We start from the raw sequence: 15,531 nt of genomic DNA, 5'->3' as shown, positions 1-15,531 counted from the left end.
TACTTATTTCTAAAATCTGTTAAATCTTCTGACCTAACGCTAAGTATTGTATTACTTTCCTTTCGATTTGATACAATCTAATTTTATCTCCCTTTGTTAGCCACGAATGGTGCACCCTTCTTCTAGAGTCTTTCTTCCTCAATGGAACATATCTTTGCTGAGAGTTATGGGATGTCCCCTTAAATGACTGCCATTGTTTCTCTACTGTCCTACCTGTTAATCTTTTAATAAGGCTAACACATCAAAAAAAAGGTCATGTGGTAATGTAACCAAAGACAATCTTGGTACTCAGTCCAAATATCCTCAAGAGAAGGACAGAAAGTATAAAATTGGAACAGGAAGGAGAACAGAAATCTGAACTGAAAAGGGTGTGCATGCAATCTAAGGTTTCCAGTTCTAGGATATGATCCCATACACACACAGGTTCCAATCTTAGTGAAAGCAGAAGCTCCCACCTAGAAAAGAAGGGGAGAGAAGTAAGTAATTGTGATTTTGAGTTGATCCTCTCAATAAATCAGGTCACCCAACTACCCTCTGGTATAGTTGCCCTATTGTGTGGAAGCCAAGGTCTTCACAAAAAAACAGGCTCAAAACTCCACAAAGCATTAATAGAACTCCCAAAAGTATAGAAAACTTTTGGCAAAGTGTCAAGCTTCATAATAAAACTAAACACCATGAAAATTCAGGGCAGAACATGGGACTCGATAAAATAAGTGTTATAAAAGCAAGTACGACCCCATTACAGTGTTTAGTGTATAGATTATCTTGGAGAGGCAGAAACCAAACGCGGGCTGGTTAAATCTGAAGGTCATAAGAACGTAAGAACATAAGAAATAGGAGCAGGAGTAGGCCATCTAGCCCTTCGAGCCTGCCCCGCCATTCAATAAGATCATGGCTGATCTGTCGTGGCTCAGTTCCACTTTCCCGCCCTCTCCCCATAACCCTTAATCCCCTCTCTTATCAAAAACCCATCAACCCGCGTCTTAAAAATATTTAGCGAGGCAGCCTCCACCACTTCAACGGGCAGAGAATTCCAGAGATTCACCACCCTTTGAGTGAAGAAGTTCCTCCTCAACTCCATTCTAAACCGCCCCCCTTTTATCTTGAGGCTGTGCCCCCTAGTCCTACTGTCTTTTTTGAGCGGGAAGAGTCTCTCCACCTCTATCTTATCCATCCCATTCATCATCTTATATGTCTCAATGAGATCTCCCCTCATTCTTCTAAACTCTAACGAGTACAAACCCAGTTTATTCAGCCTCTCCTCATAGCTCAACCCCCTCAACTCCGGCATCAGCCTAGTAAACCTCCTCTGCACTCCCTCCAAGGCCAAAATATCTTTGCGCAGGTGCGGCGCCCAAAACTGCACACAGTACTCCAGCTGCGGCCTCACCAATGCCCTATACAGCTGCAGCAAGACCTCCCTACTTTTATATTCAATCCCCCTCGCTATGAAGGCCAGCATCCCATTCGCCTTCCTGACCACCTGCTGCACCTGCAAGCTGGGTTTTTGCGACTCATGCACAAGGACCCCGAGGTCCCTCTGCACCGTCGCCTGCTGCAGTTTTTCGCCCCGTAAGTAATAGTCCTTCCTACCATTCTTCCTACCAAAGTGGACCACCTCACACTTGCCAACATTAAATTCCATTTGCCATTTCCTGGCCCATTCGCCCAGCCTATCTAGATCCTTCTGCAGACTCTCCACACCCTCCGCACAATTTGCCCTTCCCCCAATCTTGGTGTCATCAGCAAATTTCGACACCCTACACTCGGTTCCCTCCTCCAGATCATCTATATAAATGGTAAAAAGCTGAGGCCCCAGCACCGACCCCTGGGGCACTCCACTAGTCACCATCCGCCAATCCAAATAGCACCCGTTGACCCCCACTCTCTGCCTCCTATTTGACAACCAATCCTCTATCCACGCTAACACCCTACCCCCAACTCCACGTCCCTCGACCTTCTGCAATAACCTCTTGTGAGGTACTCTGTCTATAGGAGTGAAAGATGAATCAATGCCTCGCAGAGAAATTTAGGTGGGATATACAATTGGGCAGGCAAATAGCAATATTAACAAATGTAAAGTTTTGGTAATATTAGACAACAAAGATATCAACAAAGCATATAATGGAGGCGCCAAACTGGTGAACAGCAACTTAGAAAGGCACCTGGGAAGAACAATGGATTCATCACTTCCACAGTTAGCCAATATGAAGAAGTTTAAAAAAACAAATAAAACACTAGACAAAAGTCTGTAGAATTCATATGAGATTTACAACGCAGAGAATTTTTGAAAAATATTTTCTTTCCTGGAAGATGACTCAGCGGGAAGGCCTGCTTTGTTGCCCATTCCTAATTGCCTTTTTTGAAGGTGATGCTGAGCTGCCTTCTTGAAGTGCTGCAATCCATCTTCTACAGGTAAATTCAGAGTACTACTTGAAAGGGAGTTCTAAGAGTTTGACCCAGCTACTGTGAAGAAACGGCAATGTATTCGAAGTCAGGATGGGATGAGATTTGGAGGAAACTTGCAGGTGTTCCCAGGTTTCCTGTCCTTCTAGGTGGTACAGCTTGCAGGTTTGAAAGGTACTGTCAAAGAAGATTTGGTGAGTTGCAGCAGTGTATCTTTGAGGTGGTACACACTGCTGCCACTGTGCATTGGTGGTGGGGGGAGTGCACGTATTAGTCAGACTGATATACTTGAGGATACTCGAGTGGGCGAAGGAGCAAAAGAGAAGGGATTGTACTGAAGGCTAACTAGACTGATCCCAAATGCAAAGGGACAGCTTATGAGAAAAATTAAACGAGCTTAACTTCTGATAGAGGGGTGGTTATGGGGTGACTTTGCTCAGGAGTACAAGATATCAAATGGTACATAAAATTATCACTGGAAATATGAAGGGAAAAGTTAGAACAACCCACTCGCAGTACTGTAAAACATGGAATATTTTACCACAAGTGGTTACTGAAGTAGAAAGTAAAACATCTCTAAAATGGAATTAGATAAATTTTGAAAAGGAAGAGAATGAAAGGATACAGGGAAAAGGGATTGGAGCAGATTTCTTCAGATGAAGTGTTAATACTGCCACAGGCGGAATGGGATGAGTGATTTCCTTCTGTGCTATAACTTCCATGATTCTAATATGACTTCAAAGTAAGTCAGAGCAGTAGGGCATAAATTTAAATTAACACAAAGTACATTTAAAACATATTAATATGTTCTTTACTCAGAATGTTAAAGGTTTTGAATCATCTACTCAGTAAGCTAATAAAAACAAAGACTTTGAGGCATTCAGAATGTTAGATGACAAGATACGACAGGCCTTTGCTTGGCTTCAGATTCTTCTTATACACACAGAAATTAGTACTCACTTCTGATGTTTAAAATAAATACAAATCTATGGAACTGTGCTCCAAATTCTGACAACCTACTAAAATACAAAACATTTCACTATGACATATTCTAACTAAACACAGAATTTCTATCAATTTGGGTGCTTCCTTAAATGTCCGCATTTCTGCACCTTTAAAAGATTTAAGAAAAAACAAATTATTACCATAAAGGTGAAAAGAAATTTGGAGGTTCTTTGAGGTTTTGAAGTTGAGTTGGATATTGGTTGTCGGGAATAAAGGACTTTAGATTTAACAGCTTTTACAATTCCTTTTTCATGTATAATGAAGAGATTCCAGTTTATAAGTTATCAGCTCCCGGATGTCGCGATGGGTTGCATGCCCATAATCTGAAACCTGAAGGTCACTCTGATCAAAGGGACACAGACAGCAAGCGCTTGGGTCCCCAGGAGAACTGCATTCTAAGTTTAGGGCTGTGTTCAGCATTCGCTGTGAGACGTACCTGTGATTTCGGTCTTCTTTGGTTTCATTAGCTGGCCCATCATGGATAGGATGTCCTGGCCTCCCTGGGTAAACACAAATTAAGAACCAAAGTCAAATCAGCCCTGGTAGAACCCACTGGAAGTCAGGGACTATATCTGAAACACTTAAATAGAAATCGTAGAGATAAAAAAACAAGAAATTCAAAAGCTGGAGATCTGAAATAAAAAACAGTGGAAAGGCAAGATTGTTTAGTCAAAATATAATAAAGATAATAAACTTGAAATTGCATTGTAAAGTTAGTTTACACAGAATAGGTGCTTGTTTCCATTGGATTCTGCCACTGGATCAATGATCACCTCCCTCTGCATTTCACTCCAAGTTATAGGTTCACTCCAAGTTATAGGTTCACTTGTGAATAAATGCCTCTGCCACCCATGACCTGATTATGGATTTCACTGATGTCATGACTTCAATGGAAACTTGATTCACGAGTGCTGACACCTTGTCACTAATTGAATTTGATTCGCCACCTGCCTTGCCCAAATCATTGCAATGGCTGTCCCTAGGCCTTACCATTGGACTGTGATGCATCTTTGGCTCCTTTGGATCTCTCTCTTTATTTTACCCCTCACTTCTCCCATAAAATCCTCTTTCTCTACTGCTCCCCAAACCCTACCTCGAGTTTCTGATCAAAATTTCCTCATGCCATCTTCCATTAGCCTTTGCAATCTTCTATTCACCTTTTGTGATTTCAATTTACATTTCAATTCTCAGTGCCATCTTCAAACCTCCACATAAATTCAGACATTTAAAGTTTATTTATCAGTGTCACAAGTAGGCTGACATTAACACTGCAATGAAATTACTGTGAAAATCCCCTAGTCCCCACACCTGTGCCTGTTCGGGTACACTGAGGGAGAATTTAGCATGGCCAATGCACCTAACCAGCACAACTTTTGGAATGTAGGAGGAAACTAGAGCACCTGAAGGACATGGGGAGAACATGCAGATCTGCACAGACAGTGACCCAAGCTGGGTCCTTGGCACCATGAGGCAGCAGTGCTAACCACTGTGCCACTGACAGGGACTTGCTTTAACATTTTATCTGAAGTATCAATTTTGTTCATATCTCAGAGTGGAGTTTGAACCCATAACCTCCCAACGAGGTGAGAGTGCAGCTCACTCAGTCCTTGCTGGTATTAGATTGAAGAGGACAAGTTTACAATTTCTTGGGTTTAAATCAGACCTGAGACACTGGACTATTGCTAATTGATTACCTGTGGAGAATAACACTTAAACCCTGTGCTGACATTGGTTAGGTATGCAGGAAGACAGTTCTCAACACCACACCACTAGTTTGTCTTGTTTGAGTTCTACAAGCCTGGAGATTTGCAACAGGTTGCTTTCAGTCACAACAGCTATGCTAAATAAATTCTAAATCAGATCAGCAAAGTTAATATGGGCTACTTGCAATATACGTTATTTAACAGGATCCTGAATTTGAACTTAACTAGTCATCATGTGCCCAACAATTTGATGTGATGCGTCTGATGTGTGGGCAAAGAATCACAGAATACGAGTGCAGAAGAGGCCCTTTGGCCCATCGAGTCTGCACCAACACACGAAGGGCCCAGACCTGCTCAGCTAACCCCACTTGCCAGCACTTGGCCTATTTCCATGAATGTTATGGCCAAGTGCTCATCCAGGTACTTTTTAAAAGAAGTGGGGCATCCCACCTCCATCACCCTGCCAACCAGTGCATTCCAGACAGTCACCACCCTCAAGACAGTTACCATGTGAACGCTAGTTTACTTCTCCTTAGACGCCTTTATTTAAGATGTTATATCAGGATACTTAGAGAAACTTAAGCCAATCAGGCAGAGCCAACATGGTTTTGTGAAAGGAAATTCAGGCTTGACCAATTTACTAGAGTTCTCTGAAGGAGCCATGTGTGTTGAGGATAAAGGGAAGCAGCCGGTGGATGTACTGTCCTTAGACATCAAGAAGGAATAAGATGCTATGCTAAAGGTTACTGTGGAAAATAATAACTCATGGTGTAAGGGGTGACATATTGGCATAAATTGAAGATTGGTTGGCTAACAGAAAACAGTTGGCATAAATGGCTTTTTCTGGTTGGCAGGATATGAAAGTGGTATGTCACAGGGATCGGTGCTGAAGCCTCCACTTACAATTGATATAAACTACTTATTAGAAAGTATGAAGATATGAGTGCTAAATTTGCTGACAACTCAGATCTGGAGGAAAGTGAATTCTGAAGAGCACATAAAGAGGCTACAAAGGGACATAGGTTAATGAGTGGACAAAAATCTAGCAAATGGAGTACAGATGGGTAAATGTGAAATTGTCTGTTTTGGCAGGAAGAATAAAAAAGAAGTTTGTTATCTAAAACGGTGAAAGATTGCAGAGCTGAGGTGCAGAGGGATGTGGGTGTCCTAACTACATAAATCACAAAAGGCTAGTATACAGATACAACAAGTAATTAGGAAAGCTCATAGAATGTTATCATTTATTGTGAGGAGAAAGGATTATAAAGGTAGGGAAGTTATGCTTCAGTTGTACAGGGCATTGGTGAGTACGTCAGGAATGTTACATACAGCATTTATTCAAGGAAAGATATAAATGCATTAGAAGCAGTTCAGAGAAAGTTTACTAGGCTAATACCAGGAATGGGAGGGTTGTTTTATGAGTAAAAGTCAGAGAGGTTAGGTTTGTATCCACAAGAGTTTGGAGGAGTAAGAAGTGACCTTTTAAGGAATATTGATCACTGTTTAAAAATAAAGGATTGCTCATTTAGGATGGAGATGAGAAATTATTTCTTTCAGTGTCATGAGTCTCTGAAACTCTGTTCCTCAAAAGGCAGCAGAAGCAAAATCTTTGAATATTTTTAAGATTAGCCAAGGGTTGAAAGGTTATCGGGGGTAGACAGGAATGTGGAGCTGGGGTCACAATCAGATCAGCCACGATCTTATTGAATGGCAGGACAGGTTCAAGGGGCTGAGTGGCCTACTCTTGCTCTTAATTCAACTGTTTGTATGTTCATTTTCTGCCTACGTTGCTGGCTAGCAGGAAAGTACAAGAAAGAGAGGCAAACGTGAAGTCTCTCTCCATCAGTACACAGCCACTCCATCAGCAAGTCGGGATGGCACGGTGACACAGGGGTTAGCACTGTTGCCTCACAGCTCCAAGGACTTGGGTTAAATTTCTGGCTTGGGTCACTGTCTTGTGGAGTTTGCATGTTCTCCCTGTGTCTGTGTGGGTTTCCTCTGGGTGCTCCGGTTTCCTCCCACAGTCCAAAGATGTGCGGGTTAGGTGCATTGGCCATGCTAAATTGTCCTTACTGTTCCGGGATACATAGGTTAGAGGGATTAGCGGGGTAAGAATTCTGGGGTTAGAGCCTAGATGGGATTGTTGTCGGTGCAGACCTGATGGGCCTAATGGTCTCCTTCTGCACTGTAGGGTTCTTATAACCAGGCTGTTAGCCCTCAGCTAGGCCTCCCTATGATGACATATGGAAACTGGGACCATTGTTAAAGGACGTTTGTCTCCCAGATGTGCAAACACACCAGCATGGGGACAGACCGTGGCACTCATGAACCCAATTCCTAGTGATGATTAAGTAGCTCCACCTGTCTTTTTGATACCCTGGGAGAGTTGTAGGCTACAAAAGAAAAACCTGTTGAAAAATCTGGGGTGGAGCCTTTCATCTTTTCAACTATTCCTGCAACTAGTGCCATAGTTAGTGCTTTGCACTCTCTTGGACTCAGTTGGGCAGATTGAATGGGAGTGCATGACATTTAGGTTACCTGGAGTCTCCCTAAGTTTTGCCCAGTTTGCACTGGAGGATACTCCAGTTTCATTACAGACTGTTAACACAACATAGGTGACAAGAGTTACCAGTGATAAGCCCAATTTGAACAGTGCAGAGGATGGGTGCTTCAGGCTGTATCCAATGATAGGACGGACCATCACGTCCCACCGATCATCCACCAGCCACCAAATCAGTAAGCCCTCACTGAGTAAATGTGCTGACCTGCCATGGTCCAGCTGCTTTAACACAAGAGTTTATGACTACAACGCAAACCATTGTCTTACGAGACAGAAGACCGCCATGCTTACAGTCAGCAAAAAGCTCTGTATCATGCACCAAAAGACAATATGCTTGAATACATCTTGTTTTATAAGAACATAAGAAATAGGAGCAGGAGTAGGCCATCCAGCCCTTCGAGCCTGCCCCGCCATTCAATAAGATCATGGCTGATCTGTCGTGGCTCAGTTCCACATTCCCGCCCTCTCCCCATAACCCTTAATCCCCTCACTTATCAAAAACCCATCAACCCGCGTCTTAAAAATATTTAGCGAGGCAGCCTCCACCACCCCATCGGGCAGAGAATTCCAGAGATTCACCACCCTTTGAGTGAAGAAGTTCCTCCTCAACTCCGTTCTAAACCGCCCCCCTTTTATCTTGAGGCTGTGCCCCCTAGTCCTACTGTCCTTTCTGAGCGGGAAGAGTCTCTCCACCTCTATCCTATCCATCCCATTCATCATCTTATATGTCTCAATGAGATCTCCCCTCATTCTTCTAAACTCTAACGAGTACAAGCCTAGTTTATTCAGTCTCTCCTCATAGCTCAACCCCCTCAACTCCGGCATCAGCCTAGTAAACCTCCTCTGCACTTCCTCCAAGGCCAAAATATCCTTGCGTAAGTATGGCGCCCAAAACTGCACACAGTACTCCAGCTGCGGCCTCACCAATGCCCTATACAGCCGCAGCAAGACCCCCCTACTTTTATATTCAATCCCCCTCACTATGAAGGCCAGCATCCCATTCGCATTCCTGACCACCTGCTGCACCTGCAGGCTGGGTTTTTGCGACTCATGCACAAGGACCCCGAGGTTCCTCTGCACCGTCGCCTGCTGCAGTTTTTCGCCCCGTAAGTAACAGTCCTTCCTACCATTATTCCTACCAAAGTGGACCACCTCGCACTTGCCAACATTAAATTCTATTTGCCATTTCCTGGCCCATTCGCCCAGCCTATCTAGATCCTTCTGCAGACTCTCCACACCCTCCGCGCAATTTGCCGTTCCACCAATCTTGGTGTCATCAGCAAATTTCGACACCATACACTCGGTTCCCTCCTCCAGATCATCTATATAAATGGTAAATAGCTGAGGCCCCCATTGTGAATTACTTTTGGAACATAAGTAAATGAAAAATAACATTCAAAAGCAACAATTCCCTAGAAACAGAACAAAATAATTGACCAATCCAGCTGAAGTACTTTGGTGTTAGGTCGAGGGGAATACCTGCCAGGACCTCAGGAGAACTCATTGCTCTTCAAACAGTACCACGAGTTCCATCATGTCCACACAAACATGCAGGTGAAATGTTTCATTGAAAAAGCACCATATGTGTCAATGCATGACTCCCCGAGAACTAACTGGAGTGTATTCCTGAATTATGCGCCGAGGTTTTACTGTAGGATATGAACACCTCTAATAATAAAGAAAGTTCAATTTCTGTGCCCAAGTCTCCAATCTATCTATATCCTGTTGGATCCTCTGACTATCAGCAACTCCACCAATCTTGTCATCTGCAAACTTACTAATCAGACCTCTCACATTTTCCTCCAGGTCATTTATATATACTGCAAACAACAGAGGTCCCAGCACTGATCCCTGCAGAACACCACTAGTGACAGATCTCCATTCTGTCTTCTATAAACAAGCCAGTTCTATATCCATCTAGCCAATCCACCCCAAATGCCATGTGGTTTTTCAGTTTTTGTACCAGTCTGCCATGTGGGATCTTGTCAAGCACCTTACCAAAGTCCATATAACTACATCCACAGCCCTTCCCTCAATTATCTTCGTCACCTCTTCAAAAACTCAATCAAGTTGGTGTGACATAACGCTCCCTGTAGAAAGCCTTGTTACCTGTCACTACCTAATCTAGGGACAATACTTCTAAGCAGACTGACATATACAGGATTCTGTAAACACAAACTAAGGTTGAAGTTAGAATCAAAAGTGGCCACAAAAACACAACAAAAATTCTACAGCTCCAATCATACTAAATTAGCAAATTTCGAAGTCCAAGTATGTTAAACTGATAGCTGGGGTGGTCCTAGAGTGTAGTTTGACACAAAGTGGTTTCATTTTATTGCTGAATTAGAAGGTTGTGGATTCAAGCCTCATGCCAGAACATGTGCACATATTCTAGACAGTAACAGAGTGTTAGTTACCCTGTTGCACGTGCTGACCTTCAGGTGGGGTGTTAATCTCAGGTCCTATTTGTCTATTCTGGTGAAAGTTGAATATGTCAAAGGCATTTATGGAGAGGATGGGAGGACTCTTTGGCACACTGGCCAACAGCTCCCTCATAACCATCACCATCAAAAGATGATCAATTGACTGTTCAGTTTACTAGCTGGATTGAGAAAACTTGCTGGCACAGAATGGCTGTTGTATTTGCCGACATAACAAACCAGTACAAATCTAAAAGAAATTCATTCATTCACTTTTGTGGAAGTTCAATGTAATGCAATGTGCAGATGCAAACACAAGCATTTATTAACTTTGGTATTCTTAATTATAATGCATTTCCCAAAGCAAGCTTTTCATATTTATGCTTTAACTTTTTTTTTGCTATTCTCTTTTGTGTTAAGTGACTGAGGTGCAGAGTGAGCCCGAGCAATGCTGTATTCATTACCTGCGGTCTTGCGTTTGCTACATCTAGATCATGCAGTGTCACGTCCTGTATGATCTCTTTCTTCTTGTGGACATCACCCTTTGGCAGAGGAACGTACTCTTCAGCTTCAAGGTCAAATTCCGTAGCGTACGTATCACACCTGCCCTGCCTCTGTGAAGAAAAGTCCAGGATGAGGGGGGAATAAAACAGGTGCGCTGTCAGCTTACCTGACAGACTTCAGGTTGAAAGAAAGACAGTGGAGATGGGGGAGGCTGCCGACACACACAATTATGGCATTGACAAGCTTTTGTCAACACATTGCAACTGTCTTTCTCATTTTTGGCAAGCAAAGTCAGCCCACCTGCCCATCTCGATCCTTGCCAAAACCACTTAACTTCCCAGCAAGTCGGCCTTCTTTTTTCCCTAGATAATACTACCTCTAAATTTGCTATTCTTACTAAAGAAACTGATGCAACAGATAACATTAACTACAGTTCAGTGATCATGTTATGGTTGCTTTGTAGCTGGGTGTCCCCACACACGATAACTTGTTCTGATAAAACGTAGAGCAACTTTGCTTAATCATTTAAAACGCTTGTTCCTGTGATTGACTAATGCATAGATTAAAAATAATTCTGAAAAGAGAAGGCATTAATTTTTCTCCCTGCCAATTTTCTCCCTTCCTACACTCTTCTAAAGGTGCTGCTAAAACGTGGGCACCACTCTGCAAGCATTCTTCATCTGCTAAATCCAGACACTTTGCATTGGTACATTATTTAACTGTGTTGAGCATCACAGCCGAGCCCAATTTGCTCTTTCGCTCATGTCCACACGTGCACACTCTCAGCAGGAATCACTGCATAGTTATCAAGGGCAAGCATCCTGGCCCCCTTTTTTGCCTTTTTATTCCCAGGAGCATTGAGGCTAAATTTAGCATCCATTACACTCCCTTCCTGATTGCAGCACTGAACAGACATTGGACCTTGGACTTCACTTTACTCATTCCTTTATTACTATCCCACCAGGGAAGCATTTTTTGAAATCACTCTAGAACTAGGAATTTTGACATTGCATCAAAATCCTCCATTTGTTGTTCCCAGCACCCACACCCATCTTGTATTATGGCAAAAGCCAGTTCTCTGCAGCCCAGGAAAGACATTGTTTTAAATCAGACTGGTTTAAGTTCCTAAACAGCAAATAGTTAGGACCATGTTCACCACACCCTATCAAGGGCAATTAGGGGTGGGCAATAAACGTTGGCCTATCCAGCTATTCCCACATCCCATGAAAGAACAAACAAAAAGTTGATATTGAAAATCCCACATTTGAATGTAAAACAAAGCAATATGATCAAGGAAGTTTAATTTTCAGTTTTGCACTGCCTTGGAACTTAAAATACTTGCTTTCCTACACCCCTTCAAGCCATTTGGAAGTGGTGGCCTACTAGTATTATCGCTAGACTATTAATCCAGAAAGTCTTATATTCTGGGGACCTGGGTTCAAATCTCGCAACGGAAGTTGGTGGAATTTGAATTAAAAAAAACCCTGGAATTAAGAATCTACTCAGGACCATGAAGCCATTGTCGATTGTTGGAAAAGCCCATCTGATTCATTTACATCTTTCAGGGCCACAGCAATGTGGTTGACTCTCAACTGCACTCTGAAGTGCCCTAGCAAGCCATCAATTCAAGGGCAACTAGGAAAGGGCAATAAATACTGGCCAGCCAGCCATGTCCCACAAATGAATAAACAAAAGACTCAAGCAATGTGAACTTGTTCTTGCACCTTACTATCTCCTAACAATGTTACGTTTTCCATTATTTACATTTGGAATTAAGTGGCAATGTCTTTGCACCCACATCTATGCACACCCACACAGTGAAATACTGAGCTGATACTGATGATCTACACATAACTTCCATCAATTGTCAAGCATATTTTTATTTGAGCTTTTGACATTATCTTGCCTATCCATTTTCGATAGTTTTCTGGGGAAAGAAAATCTCAACAAATTTTCTGAGAAGCGTTTAAACAAGGAGCCTGACCCCAATTGTTTCCTGCCCAATGAACAAATGCACCAGAGGGGTGATGCACAATGTCCAAATAATCTTGCAGTCAAAGATCAACATGTGGATTTTTAAAAATCTATTTAATCCCGTGTCAACTCTATCACAATTATATTCTGCAAATCACTTAGAAAGGTTTCTACCTTCACAGCCCCGCTATTTGCTTCAATGTAAATCACATCTCCAACCTCAACACGCTCCTTCTGCAGGCTCTCATAGATGCTAGGGTCAAGCTGAAACACACAATATGCCACATTAGAAATACAGCATCAAGACTTATCTAAGAAAAAAATCATGTACAGAAACATTGTTATCCTTAACCTTACATGAAAATTAATAGCCAGTCCATAAGAAAAACAGAGACTGAACAAACATTTATTTTATAAACTGGGCTCCATTAACAGTATAGTGAGTAAAAGCACGGCCCAACATGCTCGTGAACCATTTAAACAATCGATCTTAGAGTCATAGAGGTTTGCAGCACGGAAACAAGCCCTTCGGCCCGACTAATCCATGCTGCTTTTTTAAAAAACTTTTAAGTTAGACCCAATTGCCCGCATTTGGCCTGTATCCCTCTATACCCATCTTACCCATGTAACTGTCTAAATGCTTCTTAAAAGACAAAATTGTACACACCTCTGCTATTGTCTCTGGCAGCTTGCTCCAGACACTCACCACCCTCTGTATGAAGAAACTGCCCCTCTGGACACTTTTATATCTCTCCCTTCTCACCTTAAACCAATGCCCTCTAGTTTTAGACTCCCCTATCTTTGGGAAAAGATATTTACTATCTACATTGTCTATGTCCCTCATTATTATTATAGACCTCTATAAGATCACCCCTCAGCCTCTTACGCTCCAGAGAAAAAAATCCCAGTCTATTCAGCCTCTACTTATAACTCAATCCATCAACTCCCGGTAGCATCCTAATATATCTTTTCTGCACTCTTTCCAGTTTAATAATATCCTTTCTATAATAGGGTGACCAGAATTGCCCACAGTATTCCAAGTGTGGCCTTACCAAGATCTTGTGCAACTTCAACAAGACGCTCCAATTCCTGTGTTCAATGTTCTGACCAATGAAACCACGTATGCGGAGTGCCCTTTTTACCACTCTGTCCATATGTAACTCCACTTTCAAGGAGCTATGAACCTGTACCCCGAGATCTCTTTGTTCTGTAACTTTCCCCAATGCCCTGCCCTGGTTCAACCTACCACAAAGCATCATCTCACAGTTATTTAAATTAAACCATCTGCCATTCGTCAGACCATTGGCCCAATTGATCAAGATTCCGTTGCAATCCGAGATAACCGTCTTCACTGTCCACTATGCCAAGTAGTGGACAAGTAGAAATAGTTGAAACGATAACAAATTTATTGATCAATATATGGCAATTTACAATCTTCATAATTCAAAATTCAAAGTTTGATATCAACTGATGACAGCTAATTTTTTTTTCCCCACCTTCTACCTTATCAACTTTGCCAGTGCTCTGCAAACAAGACTATGGCCTGTCAGTTGGGTTTCTTAATCAATTTAAGAAGTCTCACAACACCAGGTTAAAGTCCAACAGGTTTATTTGGTAGCACGAGCTTTCGGAGCACTGCCCCTTCATCAAGTGAGTCACTCACTGTCATCACTCACCTGATGAAGGGGCAGTGCTCCAAAAGCTCGTGCTACCAAATAAACCTGTTGGACTTTAACCTGATGTTGTGAGACTACTTACTGTGCCTACCCCAGTCCAACAGTGGCAACGCCACATCATTCTTAATCAATGGAAGCACTGACCAGGAATGCTTTAGTAAGTCAGTACCACATACGGCTTCTGATAAAGTAAACGTAAACTGACACTTTGAAGGGCCAGACTGCTTTATTAAAAATCAAAGTACTCATAATATTCTCATTTGGTCTATATCGCACGTTAGCACAAATGAATACGACAACTGGGTTATGCCAATGGAAGTCAAATTCTGTCTTTGAATATATATAATTTATTGCACATTTGTATTTCAGTCAGATTCTACCATTTACTCTACTTACAGGTAAAAGTCAATGACTGGGTAAATTTAATTTGAATTTATAGCTCAAGCTTCAATGTTTTCCTGGATTAAAAGCAAAGCGTTCTCCAACCACAACCACTTTCCCATGAGGTTCCAAGCCAGTGGCCTTGTCTGAGAGTTTTTGGCGTTCTATTCTAAGTCATTGCGTCCAATTGCTGTTGTCAGATCTGTACCCATCAGGACTACAACCTCGAGTTATACAGCACAAAATGCTGTTTCTAGACACAAGCCAAGTTCATAAAGACAAAGGTCCACAGCAATAATAATGCCCAACATTCCCTCAATCTGGGTCGAATTATGTGACATTTCAGAAATCTGTCAAATGACTTTGTGACATCACTCGACATAATTATACTATAGCTGGTAACCTACACTTTCTGCAATGATTTATTTTGTAGATCGCATCCCAGGTTGGCAACAGATTGAAAGGTAATATATTCACATCAGAAAAAGTCGTACAGCCTCTTTCCCGAACTTTACCCCTTGCTAAAAATATAGATGAGCACTCCTGATTTAGCATGATGAATATATACACACAATTTTCCATACCTTCAGCTGCTTGGTGCCTTTTGCTGTCTTTAGCCCAATGATAACATGGCTGACTGTCTTTCCATAACCACCCATGGGATTCTCTGTCTCACAAGGGGTCAGTTCTGTGACCTCGCCTTCATAAACCTCCTTAGTCTCTTTTATCCTTAGGCCTGAAAAAACATTTGAAATGTTAATTGCAGCCAATAAATCAAATAAATGTTGGGTGGGGGGGGGAAGAAAACAGAAATAAAAACTACAAGATGCTTTGCTTCAAAAAATTAGAGAGTCTTCACTTCCTCTGTCATCCTTGCTGAGCAGCAACTGTTTGTCACTAAT

At 42.1% G+C, this 15,531-nt stretch overlaps 1 protein-coding gene across 1 annotated transcript in view; it reads right to left on the bottom strand.

The window, feature by feature from the left end:
• Positions 1-15,531, bottom strand: part of ruvbl1 (RuvB-like AAA ATPase 1) — a 59,179-nt gene that overhangs the window by 23,510 nt on the left and 20,138 nt on the right. The window contains exons 4-7 of the mRNA XM_080218638.1: positions 15,214-15,365; positions 12,747-12,836; positions 10,559-10,708; positions 3,848-3,911 (exon numbers count right to left, since the gene is read on the bottom strand). Coding sequence (XP_080074764.1) covers positions 3,848-3,911; positions 10,559-10,708; positions 12,747-12,836; positions 15,214-15,365 — 456 coding nt within the window. The remainder of the gene's footprint in view (positions 1-3,847; positions 3,912-10,558; positions 10,709-12,746; positions 12,837-15,213; positions 15,366-15,531) is intronic.

Source organism: Carcharhinus amblyrhynchos, chromosome 3 (genome assembly GCF_965287045.1).
Source record: "Carcharhinus amblyrhynchos chromosome 3, sCarAmb.v2.hapA, whole genome shotgun sequence".
In the NCBI taxonomy this organism is placed as follows: domain Eukaryota; kingdom Metazoa; phylum Chordata; class Chondrichthyes; order Carcharhiniformes; family Carcharhinidae; genus Carcharhinus; species Carcharhinus amblyrhynchos.
This window is presented reverse-complemented; position numbering and strand designations above follow the sequence as displayed.